The sequence below is a fragment of the Elephantulus edwardii genome, unplaced genomic scaffold (genome assembly GCF_000299155.1).
Source record: "Elephantulus edwardii isolate Elephantulus edwardi_28Jun2011 unplaced genomic scaffold, EleEdw1.0 scaffold00297, whole genome shotgun sequence".
NCBI classification, from domain to species: Eukaryota; Metazoa; Chordata; class Mammalia; order Macroscelidea; family Macroscelididae; genus Elephantulus; species Elephantulus edwardii.
The window spans coordinates 873,766-890,004 of NW_006400047.1; the positions used below are offsets into that span (position 1 = coordinate 873,766).

Genomic DNA, 16,239 nt, shown 5'->3' on the forward strand with positions numbered 1-16,239 from the left:
AGAGCTTTCTGACATGGTTTATGCCATTTTCTCACAGAAATCTAAAAGCTTCTAGGCAGGCTTTTCTTCTTAAAAAGAGAGAGGAAATACCAGAGAGAGAAAATCAGAGAAAGAGCAAGTGAATATATGCATGCATGTAAAAATAAACCAAGCACTTGTACTATTCAGTACACATGGTCATTATTTGAGGTTGGATTTTTGTTATGGAACCAAAAATGCTGGAGGTTAAAACAGGGTGAGGGAAAGATATAAAAGATACCATTCTTTCCCATGCCAATCTTCAGCACCAACATAAGAAATTTTTGTGGGAAATTTCCCATCACTAAGATTGTTGTTTTTTGTTGTTGTGTATCATAGAGTCAATAATAGAGGATGAAGAGATTGAGATTTTTAACAGCTTCAGTTTGCTTGGCTCCACAATCAACACTCTTGGTACCGGCAGCCTGGACATCAAAAGACAAATTGTGTTGGGGAAAGTCTTCTGTCAGGGACATCTCTAGAGTACTGAAGAACACCATCAGTCTGGAAACTAAGGTGTGTCTGATCCAGGCCTTAGTCTTAGCTGTTATTTGCTATGCATCACAAAGTTGGACAATGACTAGGGACGATAGAAGGAGAATTGATGTCTTTCAGCAGTGGTGTTGGAGTATTGAATCTACCATGGACTGCTAGGAGAACAAATAAGTTTGTCCTAGAATGGGTGAAACCAGGCTGCTCCTTGGAGGCAAGGATTCTGAAGCTTTGTTTGACATACTTTGGGCATGTTACATGGAGTGACCAGTGCTTGGAGAGGGACAGCATGCTTGGGAGGGTGAAGGGACAGCACAAGAGAGGAAGACCCTTGCTGAGATGGATTAATTCAGTGACTGTGGTAATGGAGGGTAGGTGTGTCATGGACAATAAGTTTGGCAGAGGATAAAGCTCAGAGCTGTTGTACGTAGGGTTGCTATGAGTTGCAACAGACTTGAGGACATATAACAATAACAACAAACCATAGAGTCCAAACCAATCCATAGTTGACTCTCCAGTGGGTTTTCAGGAGCAGTTAATCACGAGGGAGGAAACTGCCCATCTTAGTCCTGTGGCGCAGTTGGTGACTTCGAACCACGTGTCTTTGGAATGCAGTGCCGCTTCTTACCACTAGGCCGCCAGAGCTCCCTAGAGTAGGAACTAGGAAACCATACTGGGCAGTTCTACCCTGTCTTATAGGGTTACAATGAGTCAGAATAGACTCGATGGGGGAAAAAATAGCTATAATAAAAATGTACTACTTCTGTCAATTAGAAAATGGAGAAGCAGAGATATGTCCCAAGCATTATTGGACTGGCATTTTAACAGTAAGATCCATCTGGACATCTCTATTTTCCCCTATATAACTAGGGACTCCGTCCCTGCCTCTAACATCTCCTTCCTTACTGCTGTGTCCACAGAAAGGGTGAAGGAGGAATGGGTTGACTTGATTCTTCTGCCTTAGGCTTCTCTTCTGTGGTTGACCACTTACAAACCATCCAAGACATGCACTCCTGTGTCATCCGTGAGACCGGTATCCTCTCTGGCTAGGCCCGAGTACGGCACTTGACCCTGGAGGCCACCTTGCTTCCAGGGAACTGAAGCACTAGATCCTGGGCAAGAGGTCATGAGAGACATTTTTCCTCCACTATTTTCTACCTAATCCAGAGCCTCTCTGAGACTTTCAAGACCACTGTTTTGTTTTTGTTTTTTGTATGTGGATATCCTAGTGACATAATAGTTACGCACTTGGCATTTCGAACCCACCAGTAACTCAGCAGGAGGGAAGACCTGATTATTTACTTCCTTAAAGAGTTCTGTTGAGGAAACCTGTCCTATAAGGTTACTATGACTTGGAATCCACTCAGTGACTGTCTGACAAGCAGAAAATGGCACACGGAGGCACAGGATCATGAGCATCTCTCTGAAACGGCCAGAGGGAATGAGAATGGTACAGCCCCTCACCGCCCCAGAGCAGAAAGCAGGTAGTCTGTAGCCCAGCCCCCTAGCCCCAAGGTGCCTGCAGAGCCCCACCCACAGCAAGAGGTTCTTTTATTCGTTGTTGACTCTCAGACTCACAGTTATGTTACCAAAAATGAGGTTTATTAGTGGAGGAAGTTGGAGAGTGGAGGAGGCAAAGAATATCACAATATCACCCAAAATAAGTCCAGGTTTTAGCCCAACAGTTCCGTGGCACAGCTCTTCAATAAGTCCAGGCTCTGGTTTCAATTCAACAAGCAACTTTTCCTTCCATCATCAAAGGCAAGAGCAGCAAAATCCAGCTGTAGCCAGTACAAATTCAAGAAGCTCAGTTCACACCTTGCCACAGTTTCTCCACCACCAGCGGCTCGCTCTCACCAGAGGCTTGCTGCCACAAGCTTTGCTCACCTCAAGTCTTTCTCACCTCAAGTCTTGCTCCCCAGTGTGGGAAGCACTCTTTTATCATAGTCCCACAGCTAATGCTGACTTGTATGACCGTGTGTCTGTAATTAAGGTGGCTGGAGACCAGAGGCAGCTCAAAGAAAGCCAACTTTTTTTTTTTAATTTTTATTTTATTATTTTTGTGTAAGTATACCATCAAATCAGATCTGACTGGTACAGGAGTAGATTGTCCCTCCGTCCCCGGCTGAGCATCTGGTGGATTCGAACCCTGCGCCTCTGGGATTGCAGTTGCAGCTCCTTGCCACTAGGCCACCAGAGCTCCCGAAAGCCAACTTTTAGGCTAACACCACAGTGGCATACAATAATAGGTCAGCTCAGGAGGAGGCATATGAGCCATGACACATCTCCATGATCTGCTAACTACTCTCCAGACTACTTTCTGAATGTATGTTGTTCTATACTGTCAAGTTGGAACTGACCCATAGCTGACCCTCCAGTAGGTTTTCAGAGGCAGCTAATTGCACGGGAGGAGATTGTCCATCAGTTTCTCCCTTGGAGCAGTTGGTGTACCTTTGAGTTTCCAGCACAGCTCATTAGCACGAGTCCACCAGAGCTCCCTCTGAATATGCAGGCATCGGGATCTTTCAACTTCTCACACAGAAGACCTCGGAATCCCAGCTCAGGCCTTGCTGAGACAAGATGAAACACCACAGGGGAAAGGGGGCTGGTATGCTATTTTCTAGTATTAGCATTTTCACTTACACTCAGTCATAGTTGTTGAATCAGAACCACCTTCCCCTCCATCGAGCTTTCAGAAGCTGTAAATTGCATGGGAGGTGATTGCCCATCTTTCATTCATGGAGCAGCTGGTGGAGTTGAACTGCCTGGTTGAGGTTGTCAGCTCAATTCCTTACCACTAGACCATCAGAGCTGTAGCTTTCACAAAATGTGGACAATGTTTCCTTAAATCAGAAGCCTGTCTCGGTGGTGGAGGGGAAAAGGGTGGGCTGAGACTTAACAATTCAAGTCAGCAAATACTTATTGATTAGATACTTAACAAAGGCCTGTGTGCTGTGCTGAGGGGATGTAAAAATGGAAAGCAAATTGCTCTTCCTCCCCAAGTCATCACAGTCCCATAACTTTATTGATAGAGGAAATGTATCTTGCTTTGGACAGCTGATGATTTATAATATAAGTCACCACTTTTTCCTGTTGACACCAGCTTTATTTTATCATGATTTGAGTATATGTGAGGAAGTGCCTGAGGAGTGGAACAAAAACAGTACATCACGCTGCTTCCCCTTCCTCCCTACTCCTTAATGGAGAATTTTCAGAAAAGTTGTATTGTACTAAACTCTTGGAGCTGTGTTTTCATTCCTTTGCACAATATTGAGACTTTTGCTGAGTTTTGAGTGCAGAGAATTTTTTTCTTCATTTTGGTTGATTAACTAATAACAACAACTACCCCACAAAGGAGCTCTAGGGGCCTAATGGTAAGGAGCTGTGTTTCCAACTCAAATCTTGTTGTTGTTTTGCTTTCAAATGGATTCCAACTCACTGCAACCCTATGGGCAGAGTGGAACTGCTCCATGAGATTTCTCGACTGTAATCTTTATGGAAGCAAATTTCCAGCACTCCCTTTCACAGAGGTGCTGGCTAGGATCAAACAGCCAATCTTTACGATAGCAGCTCAATACAAACTCCTTGCTCATTACAAACCATTTAGGCTCCTTTGATGGGTCTTAAGGGAATTTTAACACATCTACATGTGTGAAAGGACTACTGCCTTCCTTTTAATGATTTTAATAGTCTGCCTACATTAGTAGTATTGATCTTTTGTTATACATATTATACAGAATTCCCCCAGGTTATATATTCTTCAATTTTCTTTTACTGTGTATTTTGGCCTTTGGACATTTCCAAAGTTCAGGCAGTAAATTCTGTCCATTCTTTTCCTTTACAGTTTCTTCCTTTGTTGTCACAGAAGACCCAGGAAAGTCTCCTGAAATCAGATCAGTACTTATTCTCTAATATTTTAGTATTTCTCCGATACTTTTTATCTTCATATTTAAATGTTAGACCTATATGGACTTTGTTTTTATGTAGAGTGAGAGACAAAACAAATGACTTATTTACATAACAATTTTTCTCCAAATGATAGACTAGTTGCCCATCATTTTTTGTAGTATTTCTCTTGTCACATACAATGGTTTGATTTACTCATTGGGCTCTATTTCTGGGCTGTCTAGCTGCTACCATTGCTTTATCTGTCCTGTGCTTGCACCTGGAATTTTTTGTTTAAAACTTTTGAGGCAGATTCTCCTGAATGACTTTTCCCCTTACTTTTCTAGCTTATCTCACATGGTAGGTAGTCCTTGCATTTTCCTGTGTCCTTTGTCGTAGCAGAGCCCTGGATAGTGTTGTCTTGAAAAAAATGATAAAAAATCTTCCTTCTGGTTCCTCTTGGATCTCAAAGTGGCCATGCTATATTTTACAGCCTGCACAAGACCAATTTCTTACCATGGACTGATTTGGTTTAAATATGTAAGGAGGCTAATGGAAAAGAGAGCAGATTTGCCAAGATGGCGGCCTGGGAGACAGGAGACAGCACCTTAGAAAATATTCTCAGAAGCCCTTTGTGTGAAGGACTGTGATCATATCCAGGGTTGCATGTGTTAGTCATTAGAAGTGGTCAAAATGAAATGGAACACATGAAGATGACATTCTAGACATTAGTGAGTGATATGGGCTGCTTTGACCCAGTCATATTATTTATGATACTACAAATGAAAAATTGAGGAAGAATGGTATTGCAGTCATAGTTTAAAAGACAATTTAAAGATCTATCTATCCTAAAGGACAAGGTTGTGAGAGATAGGACACTATCCTTACACAGACAAAGAAGAACTGTTAATGGGACTATTATTCAAATATATGCACCAGCAACTAAATCCAAAGAGGAGGAAATTGAGGATATCTTCCAACTTTCGCAGTCTGAAATTGACCAAATATGCAGTTCAGATCCATTAATGATTATAGGTGACTGGAATGCAAAAATTGGAAACAATGAGGAAGGAATGATAGTCACAATGTATGGAACTGATGATAGAAGTAAAGCTGGAGATGGAATGATTGGATTTTGCACACTCAATAATTTATTCATAGCAAATATATTTGTAAAAAAACCACAAAAGGCAGTTTTACACATGGACCTCACCTGATAGTCTGCGCAGGAATCAGATTGACTGTCTCTGTGGAAAGACTTGTTAGAGAAGCACGATATTGGCAGTCAAAACCAGGCTAGGTGCTGACTGTGAAAAAGACCATGAATATACATATACAAGTTAAAATTGAAGCTGAAGAAAAGGAACACTAGTCCACAAGAACCAAAATACGACTCTGAGTCTGTCCCCCCTGAAGCTAAGAAAAATCTCAAGAATAGACTTGAGAGGTATCCTAGTGGACCTTCAATGACATAATACACACAACTAATGTACATGCGCACATCCAGTCACTCGTCTAAATTCTCTAGTCGTATGGATTTGTTAGTTCTCTCAACAAGATCAGGCATTCTTTTGCCCCATTTCACAGATGAGCAATTGGAGGTTTAAATGGTAAAGTCAGACTCCTAACCCAGAACCATCATCTTTTACTCTATGAGAACGATAATTTCTAGAGCTTACAGCCCAGCTTCTCTGACATTAGCCCACCAGGTACATCTGTGACTTTGTAGGGATGGTAACACATGGATTGTTTTCCCAGAGTTTATGTATTTGTTCTAACTTCATAGACCCAATGTCTTACAAGTGAATTTTATTAGCTCACTCAAAAGTGATAAAAGCCAATAGATCAATCCAGTGTCCAAACACTGAAGGGATTTAAATGGAAGGAGGGAGATGTCATAGAGGTGAATCGACTAAACTATTTGGCTTTGCTACTGGCCTCGTGGTAAGAAACTCTGCTGCAATCCCTAAGGTACATGGTTCAAACTCACCAGCTACTCCACGGGAGAAGGATAGAGAATCTCCTCCCATGCAATTAACTGCCTCTGAAAACCCACTGGAGGGTCAGCTATAGGTTAGTTCTGACTTGATGGTAAACAACAACAACAACAACGTACTAACTATATGCTCTTAGGCATGTTACTAATATCTCTGCATGTTCATTCCTCACCTATTAAAACAAGCTTTTTGGATGTAATAATCATGTGTTTGTTCCATTTTAAGAATAATTGAAAAATATACATAAGAGTCAGGTAAGTATCAACCTGTCAGTTTATTAGCTTATTTTTGGGGCTGCAATTAAGACTCTTGAAACTTCTTCTCGTGTAAACTTTAGGCCATAACTATGGGATAATTAGGGAGCTCAGGTGACATCATGGATAGAGATGCATTGCCAGCGCACAGGTGGGTGATTTGAATCCACCAGCTTCACTGCAGGGGAGAGACGGACAATCTTCTCCCATGTGATTTACAACCTCTGAAAACCTGCTGGAGGTTATGTGTCGATTCCAGCTCAGTGGTACATAAAAATAACAACATGGGGTAAGCAGAGGGAACTTTAGTGGTGCTGTCCACAGGGTTGCTCAGCTGATCCAAACATAATGCTACTGGTGGTTTGAATCCATCATGGTCTGATCTCTCTTGAGATTACAGCCTCTGGCTGCTGGCGGATCCCTGGATGCAGATACCCAGGTTCCCGGTAGCTGGCTGCCCGGGGGCCTCAGGGCCGGGATGCATCACCGTGGGGTTGGAGCCGGCTCCATCGCCAAGAAGAAACTTGCTGAGGCCAAGTATAAGGAACGAGGAATGGTCTTGGCTGAGGATCAGTTGGCCCAGATGTCAAAACAGTAGGACATGTTCAAGACAAACCTAGAGGAGTTTGCCAGCAAACATAAGCAGGAAATCCGCAAGAATCTCAAGTTCTGAGTGCAGTTCTAGGACATGTGTGCCACCATTGGGGTGGATCCTTTGGCCTCTGGAAAAGTATTTTGGTCTGAAATGCTAGATGTGGGGGACTTCTATTATGAGCTGGGCATCCAGATTATTGAAGTGTGCCTGGCCCTGAAGCACCGAAATGGAGGTCTGATAACTCTGGAGATGACAGCCTCCAAAATTTTTCCTTTGGGTTGGCTGCAAGCTACTTCCAACTCTACATCAATGAATTTGAATGTTAAAGGGGTAATAGGCCCAGGGCCTACTCACTTTGTAGGAATAGAAAGAGGAAGAGAAAACAACTGCTTCTATAAATTTTACCTACTTAATAACATTGGTGAGAAGATTAAAAATTTGAGGCATGAAGGGGACATATCCAGTGCACATGATTAGTGCCCAGTACATGTTAGCTGTGTGGGAGTAGGATGGGCAATCTCCTCTTGTGTGATTAACAGCCTCGGAAAACCTCTGGAGTGTCAGCTATGGGTCAGTTCCAACCTGATAATACTCAATAACAACTTGTTAGCTGTGTTACCCATAGCTCATACCCAGAATACCAGCTGGTGCATTTACAATGTGACTGTAACTACAAGTTAGACACAAACTAACCATCACTGTTGACATGATTCAGACTCTGAGCAGCCTTTCATCAGGCTTCTGAGGCTGTGGATCTTTACAGGAGACGGCCCATCTCCCCCTCAGTGCCTGGTGAAGTCAAACAGACAGCCTTTTAGTTAGCACCTATGCCACAGGGCTCCTTGATTAGATACCAGCCTTTTACTATGTTCTCCTCTCAACAGAAAACCCTACATGGGAAATCTTATTGCTGGGGAAGGTAGTATGAGAAGTCTTTGATTATAAAAGATCTGGCATGTCTGTTTTCTCTGCTACATAAGAACCTGCCTGCCAAGCACATCTTCATGCTCTGTTAGTTACTGGGCCAGGCTCACCCCTTTCTTACATTCAAAGTTTCCTGTTTATGGCCCCAGAGACTCTCCTTGTGACTTTTCACTTGTTCTGACTGTTTCCTTTTCTTCTTTTCCACGTGCTTTTAGAACCTCCCCGTCCAGAAGTAGAATTTTTAACAGTACACGGAGGGCCTCTGCCAAGTCTGAAACTACGCAAAGTGAAGGAAAAAAATGGACCTATCAGGTCAGTAGCTGTCCTTGCCCAAAATCCCCTTAGAGTGTTTTGGGTGAGGAAGAGATTTCTTTTTTTTTTTTTTAAATTTTATTTTATTAATGTGAATGAACATTTACAGAGATTTTGGATTTCCATTCATTCATTGTTGCACTTTTCTCCCTGCCCACCCTCCCCCACCCAGTTTGCTCCTCTCTTTGAAAAGCAAAAGAAAGATTCCTTCTTTGGTATACAATCCCCCTGCTCTACTCCCTCCGCCATGAGTACACTCCACTACACAATCTTCATTCTGGACTCTTGTGATAACCATAATACCTTATCATATATCACTTTTAAATTATTCTCTCTCTCATCTGTTTCAATGCAGTATACATAATTTATCCTGTTTTTCTCAGTCTTACCCCAACCCTGATGTCAGTCCCGTTCTACAACAGTGGCATCAGGCAGTATTTGTACTTTTGTGACTGAGATATTTCACTCAGCATAATGTCCTCCAGGGTCACCTGTTTTGAACAATATTTCATGAGTTTCTTATTTTTCAATGCAGCATAGTATTCCATTGTGTGAGTATACCACAGCTTCTCTATCCATTTGTTTGTTGATGAGCACTTAGGTTGTTTCCAACTCCTTGCTACTGTGAACAAAACCGTGATAAACATGGGTGTGCATTTATCTGCTTGGGTGGCAGTTATGGTTTCTTTGGGGTATATTCCCAGTAGTGGAATTGCTCGGTCGAATGGTATCTCTATTTGCAACTTTATGAGAAGGTGCCATACTGCCTTCCATAGTGGTTGCACCATTTTACACTCCCACCAACAGTGAATAAGGGTTCCAGTTTTTCCACAACCTCGCCAACATTTGTTGCTTGCTGTTCTGTTAAATTTTGCTATTCTGACTGGGGTGAGATGATATCTCATAGTTGTTTTAATTTGCATCTCTCTTAGAGCTAGGGATTTTGAACATTTCTTCATATGCTTGTTAACCATCTGAATGTTTTCTTCGGTGAAGTGTCTGTTCATATCCTGTGCCCATTTTTCTATTGGATGATATTTACCGTTATCTTGTTGTGGTACTAAAGTATTATATAAATCCTGGATATAAGTCCCTTATCTGATATGTCATTACCAAATACTTTTTCCCAGTCGGTGGCTTCCCTTTTTACCCTGTTGGAGACGTTTTTGGATGTTCATAGGGATCTGATTCTTAGAAGATCCCATTCATCTACTTTATCTTCTGCTTTTATCTATCTCCTGGTTGCAGGTTTTTCAGGATACTTGGAAGACTGTTTATGTTGTGGATTAGGATTTCTAGCGTTGTTCATAGCTTTTCTTTAATCAAGTTTATAGTTCTTGGTTTTAGTCCTAGGTCCATGATCCACCTTGAGTTGGTTTTTGTATATGGAGTGAGGTGTGGATCTTGCTTGAGTCTTTTGCAGATACTTTTTCCAATTTTGCCAACACCATTTGTTTAAAAAGCTGGCGTTTCCCCACTTAACTGATTTCATCTCCTTGTAAAAAATCAGTTGACCATAAATAGATGGGCTGATCTCCGGGTTCTCAATTCTATTCCATTGATCTATGTGTCTCTCATTGTACCAGTACCATGCTGTCTTAATCACCATGGCAGTGTAGAGAAGAGATTTCTATATGAGTTGTTGCACTCAGGTAATTGAGATAATGTAGTTAAAAACACAAAAAACCAAACCAGTTACCAGCAACTAAATTTTGACACCTGGTAACTGCACCAGCTTCAGAGCAGAGCTGTGTTCCATAGGGATTTTATTGAATGGAGTCTTTTGACTAGAAATTTCCAGGCCTTTCTTCCAACAGTAGATTTAAACCAGCATCCTTTCAGTTAGTAGCTAAGTTGACAGTTTGTGTCCTCCAGGGGCTCAATGTGATCAAGACTTCTTTTGTTTCCTTGGATACAGACTGGGCCTCAAATCTCAGCCAGCACCCTACCAATGAATAGAGAGACTTAGCTCAAGAAATGAAGTTCACCCCACAATGGAATCGTAGTCATCCATTAAAAGAAATGGAATTCTGATATGCACTACAACATGGATGGACCTTGAAAACATTATGTTGAATGAATGACATAGAAGAATTTTTATGATTCTACTTAAATGAAATATAGAGGAGACAAGTGCACAGGGACAAATGTTTATTAGTAGTTACCAGGAATGGATTGTTTTCATTATGTACCATTGACTCACAACTGACTCATAGTTGACTTTTCAGTGGCGTGGTTGTTTTTTGGTTTTTGTTTTTTTTAAAAAAGCAAATCTAAAAATATTTTATGGAGTTTAAATCATATACGTTCTTTGACCTCATTAAACTTTACTGCAAATAAATAGGTATAGGAAATGCACTGGTAGCCTAGTGGCAAGAAGCTGTGCTGCAATCCCAAAGCAAAGGCCTGTGGTTTGAATTCACCAGCTGCTCTGTGGGAGAAAGATAAACAATCTTCTTCCATGTGACTGATTGCCTCTGAATACCAGCAGATGGTCAGCTATGAGTTGGTTCAGGGTCATTGGGTTTTGAGAAGCTGTAAATCACACAAGAAGAGATTGACTGTCTTTCTCCTGAGAAACAACTGGTGAATTTGAACGTTGTGTCTTTGGATTGGTGGCATAGCTCCTTATCCATTAGGACACCATAACTGCCTAGGGATAGGTAGGAAGGTGAAGTAGGGAATTACTGAATTTATGTTGTTGTTGTTGTTTGGTGCCGTCGAGTCATAGACGACTCATAGTGACCCTATGAACGAACAGCCTGAGCACTGTTCGTACATAGAATTTCTGGAGGCAAGCCATATTGGAAGTGGATGCCGCTCCTGCTTCCAGGCTTGATTTAGTGGGCAGCTCCAGCCAACACTGTCCACCATGGGTGCCCATTTATGCACATGAAAAAAATTTAGAAATAGGTAGTTGAAATGGCTAAACAATTGGTGAATATAATTTTTATGTGTATAATCAATCAACCATTTAAAAATACTATATACTGGTTTATTTACAAAGTTCTAATACATTGTTTTTGAGCTGGGTCTTTCCCATTTCATTCACCATGCTCACCCATCAAATTGTATGACCATATGATTAATACCCCCTCCCCACCTAACCTCACCCCTCTGCCCCCCCCTTGGATCCTCATACTCATTCTACAGTAATGATTTTATACAGTATTTGTCCTTATGGAACTGACTTAGTTCACTCAGCAAAATATTCTCCAGTCCCTCCCAAGTTAGGAAGTAATTTACAAAATTACTTTGCTCCTGTGTGCTGCGTAGTATTCCATTGTGTGAATGTACCATAATTTCTTAATCCATTAGATTGTGGTTGAATATGTGGGCTGTTTCCATGTTCTTGCAATGGTGAATAATGCTGCTATGAACATTGGTGTAAAAGTTTCTGTTTGTGCCTCAGTTCTCATTTTCTCAGGGTATATACCAAACAGTGGAATAGCTGGGTCATATGGAATTACTATGTTCAGCTTTTTGAGGAAGTGCCAAACAGCCATTTTTATGTGTATAGTCAGTGCCACTAATTAAACATATAAAAATAGTTGAAATTGCAAATATATTATTAAATACATATTTTGCCACAAGAAAATGTAAAAAAAAAAAGTGGAATAAGACATTTTCAGACAAAAAAAGAAAAAGAAAAAAGGCATTAAATCCCTTTATTTGGTCAGACAAGCATTTCTTGAATGTCTAACACATGTTAGCTGTTGTCTTTGGCACACACAACTTCCGGTAGATGCATTAGTGATGGTGGGTCAGGCACATCACTTACAAACATATGACCCTTTATTAAGATCTGTCTTGGGGTGGGTGTAGTAGTTTCTGAAAGGATAATTTGGCCAATTCTTTTTCTTCATTCATGTGTGAATTATGGGCAAGACACCGTGTAGTTAATGACCACTTCTGGATTCCACATGGTATTTAGTTGAAATAATTTACCTCTGTTGGAGGAATACATTGTGCTCAATTAAGCATTTTATTCACAGAGGTCATGGTAGGATTAGAAAAAGAAATTTATTCTTCTTTTTTAGAGGGGAAGATTTAGATTTGTCTGGAGAAATAAAGAGCTTGCTCACAGAAACAGGCCAAGTAGATGACAATCCCTTGACCTAACTAACCTACATTGCCTTATGTATCTCTTGACCATTCAGTCCAGGGACCCCTCAGTACAATTAAGGTGAAAAGATATATATAGTATAAAATTATGAAAAAGAACATCTGGGAACATATCTGTATGTCCACTGATAATAAAACATAGGCTTGTCATGCTTTTACATTAGTTTATATTGAGCAAACATACAAAGGCCTCTCCATTTATTTCCTTGGATAAACTGCTGTATAGCCCGAGTCCTGATACGTTACTGGAAGCTGATGCACTTGTGTTGCTATAGAGAGATCAGAAGTTGCAGCATCACCACCTGAGAAAATTTGCAAGAGCAAATGTGATACTTAAACCAAATGATTACGTAAGGCAAAAAGAAAAGCCAAATGACAGTTTGCTCTTGTGGCTATGTGCTGACCATTGCCTTCAAAACAGGAAGTGGGGATTTGTGAGTCATTTAAAGGAGGGTGGTGGTGAGAAAGAGGGGAGAAGGCCTTCCAGAGCACTCATGTTCCAAATAGCCCTGTTTCCCTAACGTCATCAGGGCTAATGACCAGCAGGCAAGAGGGGCAGTTTCCTGGGCCAGCCCACCTGGTTAGCACCTTTGCTAGTGCGTGAGACAACCAGGAGCTGAGAACGAGGCCCCCTTCCCAAATTTGCTAATTTTCGGTAGATGATACACTCTACTGCTGGTTTACTCTAGACTAAGGTCTCCTACACTTGCCAGATTATAGGAATCATCTGTGCTTTATCAGCAATACACATTCCAAGACTACTGAAAATTGCAATTTAGTATGACTAGGGATAAGTTTAATTTCATGAGAAACTCAGATGATCATTATAAAGCAAATTGGAGTGACTGCTCTATGTCAAATAACCCATGACGTGGTGGGGAAAGCATTTGACTGCTAACTGAAAGTTCAGTGGTTCCAACATCTTGGAAACCCTACACAGCAGTTCTAACTCCGTCGTGCAGCATTGCTGTGAGTCAGAATGGACTAGATGCCAGTGGGTTTACTTTGGGTGGCTGTGGACAATGCACAGAACCAAATGAGTTCAGATAAGCCTTAGAATGCCACTGTTGTTGTTAGGTGCTGTTTAGTACGACTCATAGCAATCTTATGAACATCAGATTTGAACCCTGTCTGATGCCATCCTCACAATCTCTGACCCAGCTGAGCCCATTGCTGCCATCACTGTGTCAATTCACCTGGTTGAGAGTCTTCTCTTTCACTGTCCCTCCACCTTCCCAAGCATGATGTCCTTTTCCAAGGAGCACCTTCTCCTATCAGCATGCCCAGATTATGTGAGATCAAGCTTCACCATCCTTGCCTCCAAGGAGCATTCCAGCTGAGCACTACCTACCAGGAAAAGAGGGATTTGTAGATAAGTTCTTAGCTTGGAACTGCTGCCACATTCACTTTGTGTGTGCATGTGTACTTTAAAATGTTTTGAAATTGTGATTTGAACAAAGATTTACCAAACAAATTTGTTTTCTATTCTACTATCCATGCACATTTTATGACATTAATACAGTTGCCACAATGTAGCCACACTCTTCCCATTTCCTCCCTATGATTCTCATGTGTATTAATCCCTTTATCCTAACCCTTCCTGCTTTCTGAGCCATGTCCCTGGGGAAAATGCTGCTGTTTTGATCTTATATGGTTGATAATCCTACTAATTGAGTGCCTCCCTGGTGTCAACTCTTCTTACAGGCCTGTCTATTGTTTGACTCAACACTGAGCCATAGTGACCATGATTCATGAAGATGTCTACAGGTTTCCTGGAAATTTATCATTACAGGAATTCCCTTACCAGGTTTCTTACTGGCAGTGGTGCTCTTCACTTGAAGCTTTCATTAGAAAGTCCTTTGCTGAAAATTAATCTAAATATTGTGGAGAATCAGGTCTTTCAGTTCACCTGGGAGACACCTACAGTTCTTACTTATGTCCCTGGTGTTTGGGAGCCCTACATGTGATGACCTTTCTGCACCTAAAACCTGCTGGTGGTGTAGGCTCCCTGCTGCTTAGCCTATAGGAGGTGGGAGGTGAGGCATTAAGTATGTGGAGCAGGAAGCAAATGTTTGCTGGCAAAATACAGTTATCTGACCTAATGAGTTTAAAAAATGGCCGTAATCATATTTACTGCTACTACATGCTTTTCGTTTTCACTGGAATTATAGCTCAGGAAACACTAATGGAGAACTAATCATAGCAAAAGAATAGGGTATGGCTTTGAAAAGATATGAGTATAAACTATTCCAGGCCTTGCCCTCAAGTCTGATGAAGGCAGACATTCACATCCTCTGCTAGTGGCAGATTAGGGCTGAATAGATGACAAGAGAAAGTCACATGTGATTTATTCTCATGTGTTTTCATTCTTAATTTTCTTTTAGTGACAAGTTTTCTAGTTTGTGTAATGAGTCACAGTAAAACACCTGACAGCATGACTGCCTGACTGCTAGTATGTTTCTATGTCTACATAGAGAAAACAGTTTTACAATGTACATGTAACATTTTTACGTGTTGGCAGTTTCAGCATACTGCCAAACTAGATAAACAGTGATTTCTCCTCACCCTTGTTTCTCTTTTCACATAAACTTTGGTATCAATCAGTGGAATGTAAATGTAAAGTGGAATGTAGGAAATGTAAATCAAAGAGTACTTTTTTGGTGGCCCATGTGATCGAGGCAAGCCCTTTGCAAACTTATTGCATAGCTTTTGTAGGCAGGCATTCTGCTTTCATGTGATTGCTAAAGCCTTTCCACAGCCAGACTTTATCTGACCATGTGAAAGTCACTGATTAATTAGATCAGCCTTATGACACACACATAGTAGCTACACACGCAACAAGTTCTCCTCGCTGACGAGCATGCACTTGGCATCCTTCTGCAGCTTGGATTTGGAGAGGTCACTCATACCATGTCATTTGGGTTTAACACTGGCTAAGAAATGACTCCCCTGCCTGTTGCAGCTGTCAGACTGTAAATCCCAGAGTCAAATCTGGGTTAATCAAAACTCACTTAAGTCAGTTCCAACTCAAATTAACCCTCCACTGGAGTCCTGAGGCTGTAATAGCAGTGGGAGAAGACTGCCCATCTTTATCTCTAGGAGCCACTGATGAATTTGAACTGCTGGAGAGATGCAGTCTTTGCGTTAACATCGCCCCTTCACTAGGGAGTATGTCATCAGTGCTCCCTAAATCCCATATAAGTAGGAGCTTTTTCTTGTCCAGTGTTATATCCCTAGTGGCTATACTTGAAGTGGCTATTATTGACGGTGCCCATTAAGTGTGAAAACCAGAATTGCTCCTTCTAGACATGTGACTAATGGACAACTCCTTTTTTCTTCTAGTTCTTATCAAGTGCTAGTGCTTCCCTTGACTCTCGAAAGCACATTTCCTTGTGATTCTGAAGCAGCTACCTCATTCTTTAGCAATGGCACAGATGCTGATGGATACGTGGCAGCAGAACTATTGGCCACAGACGTTTCTGATGATGCAATGGAGATATCTATTGGAGACAGGCTGTACTATGGGAAATACTACAATGCCCCCTTGAAAACAGGGAATGATTACTGCATTATATTACGAATCACAAGTGAATGGAATAAGGTAAATATAGTTAAAAGCCTCTGTGAATTTTGCATT

The 16,239-nt window shown here is 41.3% G+C and overlaps 1 protein-coding gene across 1 annotated transcript in view; it reads left to right on the forward strand.

Moving 5' to 3' along the window:
* The window catches only part of SUSD1 (sushi domain containing 1), a 170,629-nt gene that overhangs the window by 124,519 nt on the left and 29,871 nt on the right, over positions 1-16,239 (forward strand). Inside the window, exons 13-14 of the mRNA XM_006900855.1 lie at positions 8,381-8,477; positions 15,945-16,203. Of these exons, the coding sequence (XP_006900917.1) occupies positions 8,381-8,477; positions 15,945-16,203 (356 nt within the window). The remainder of the gene's footprint in view (positions 1-8,380; positions 8,478-15,944; positions 16,204-16,239) is intronic.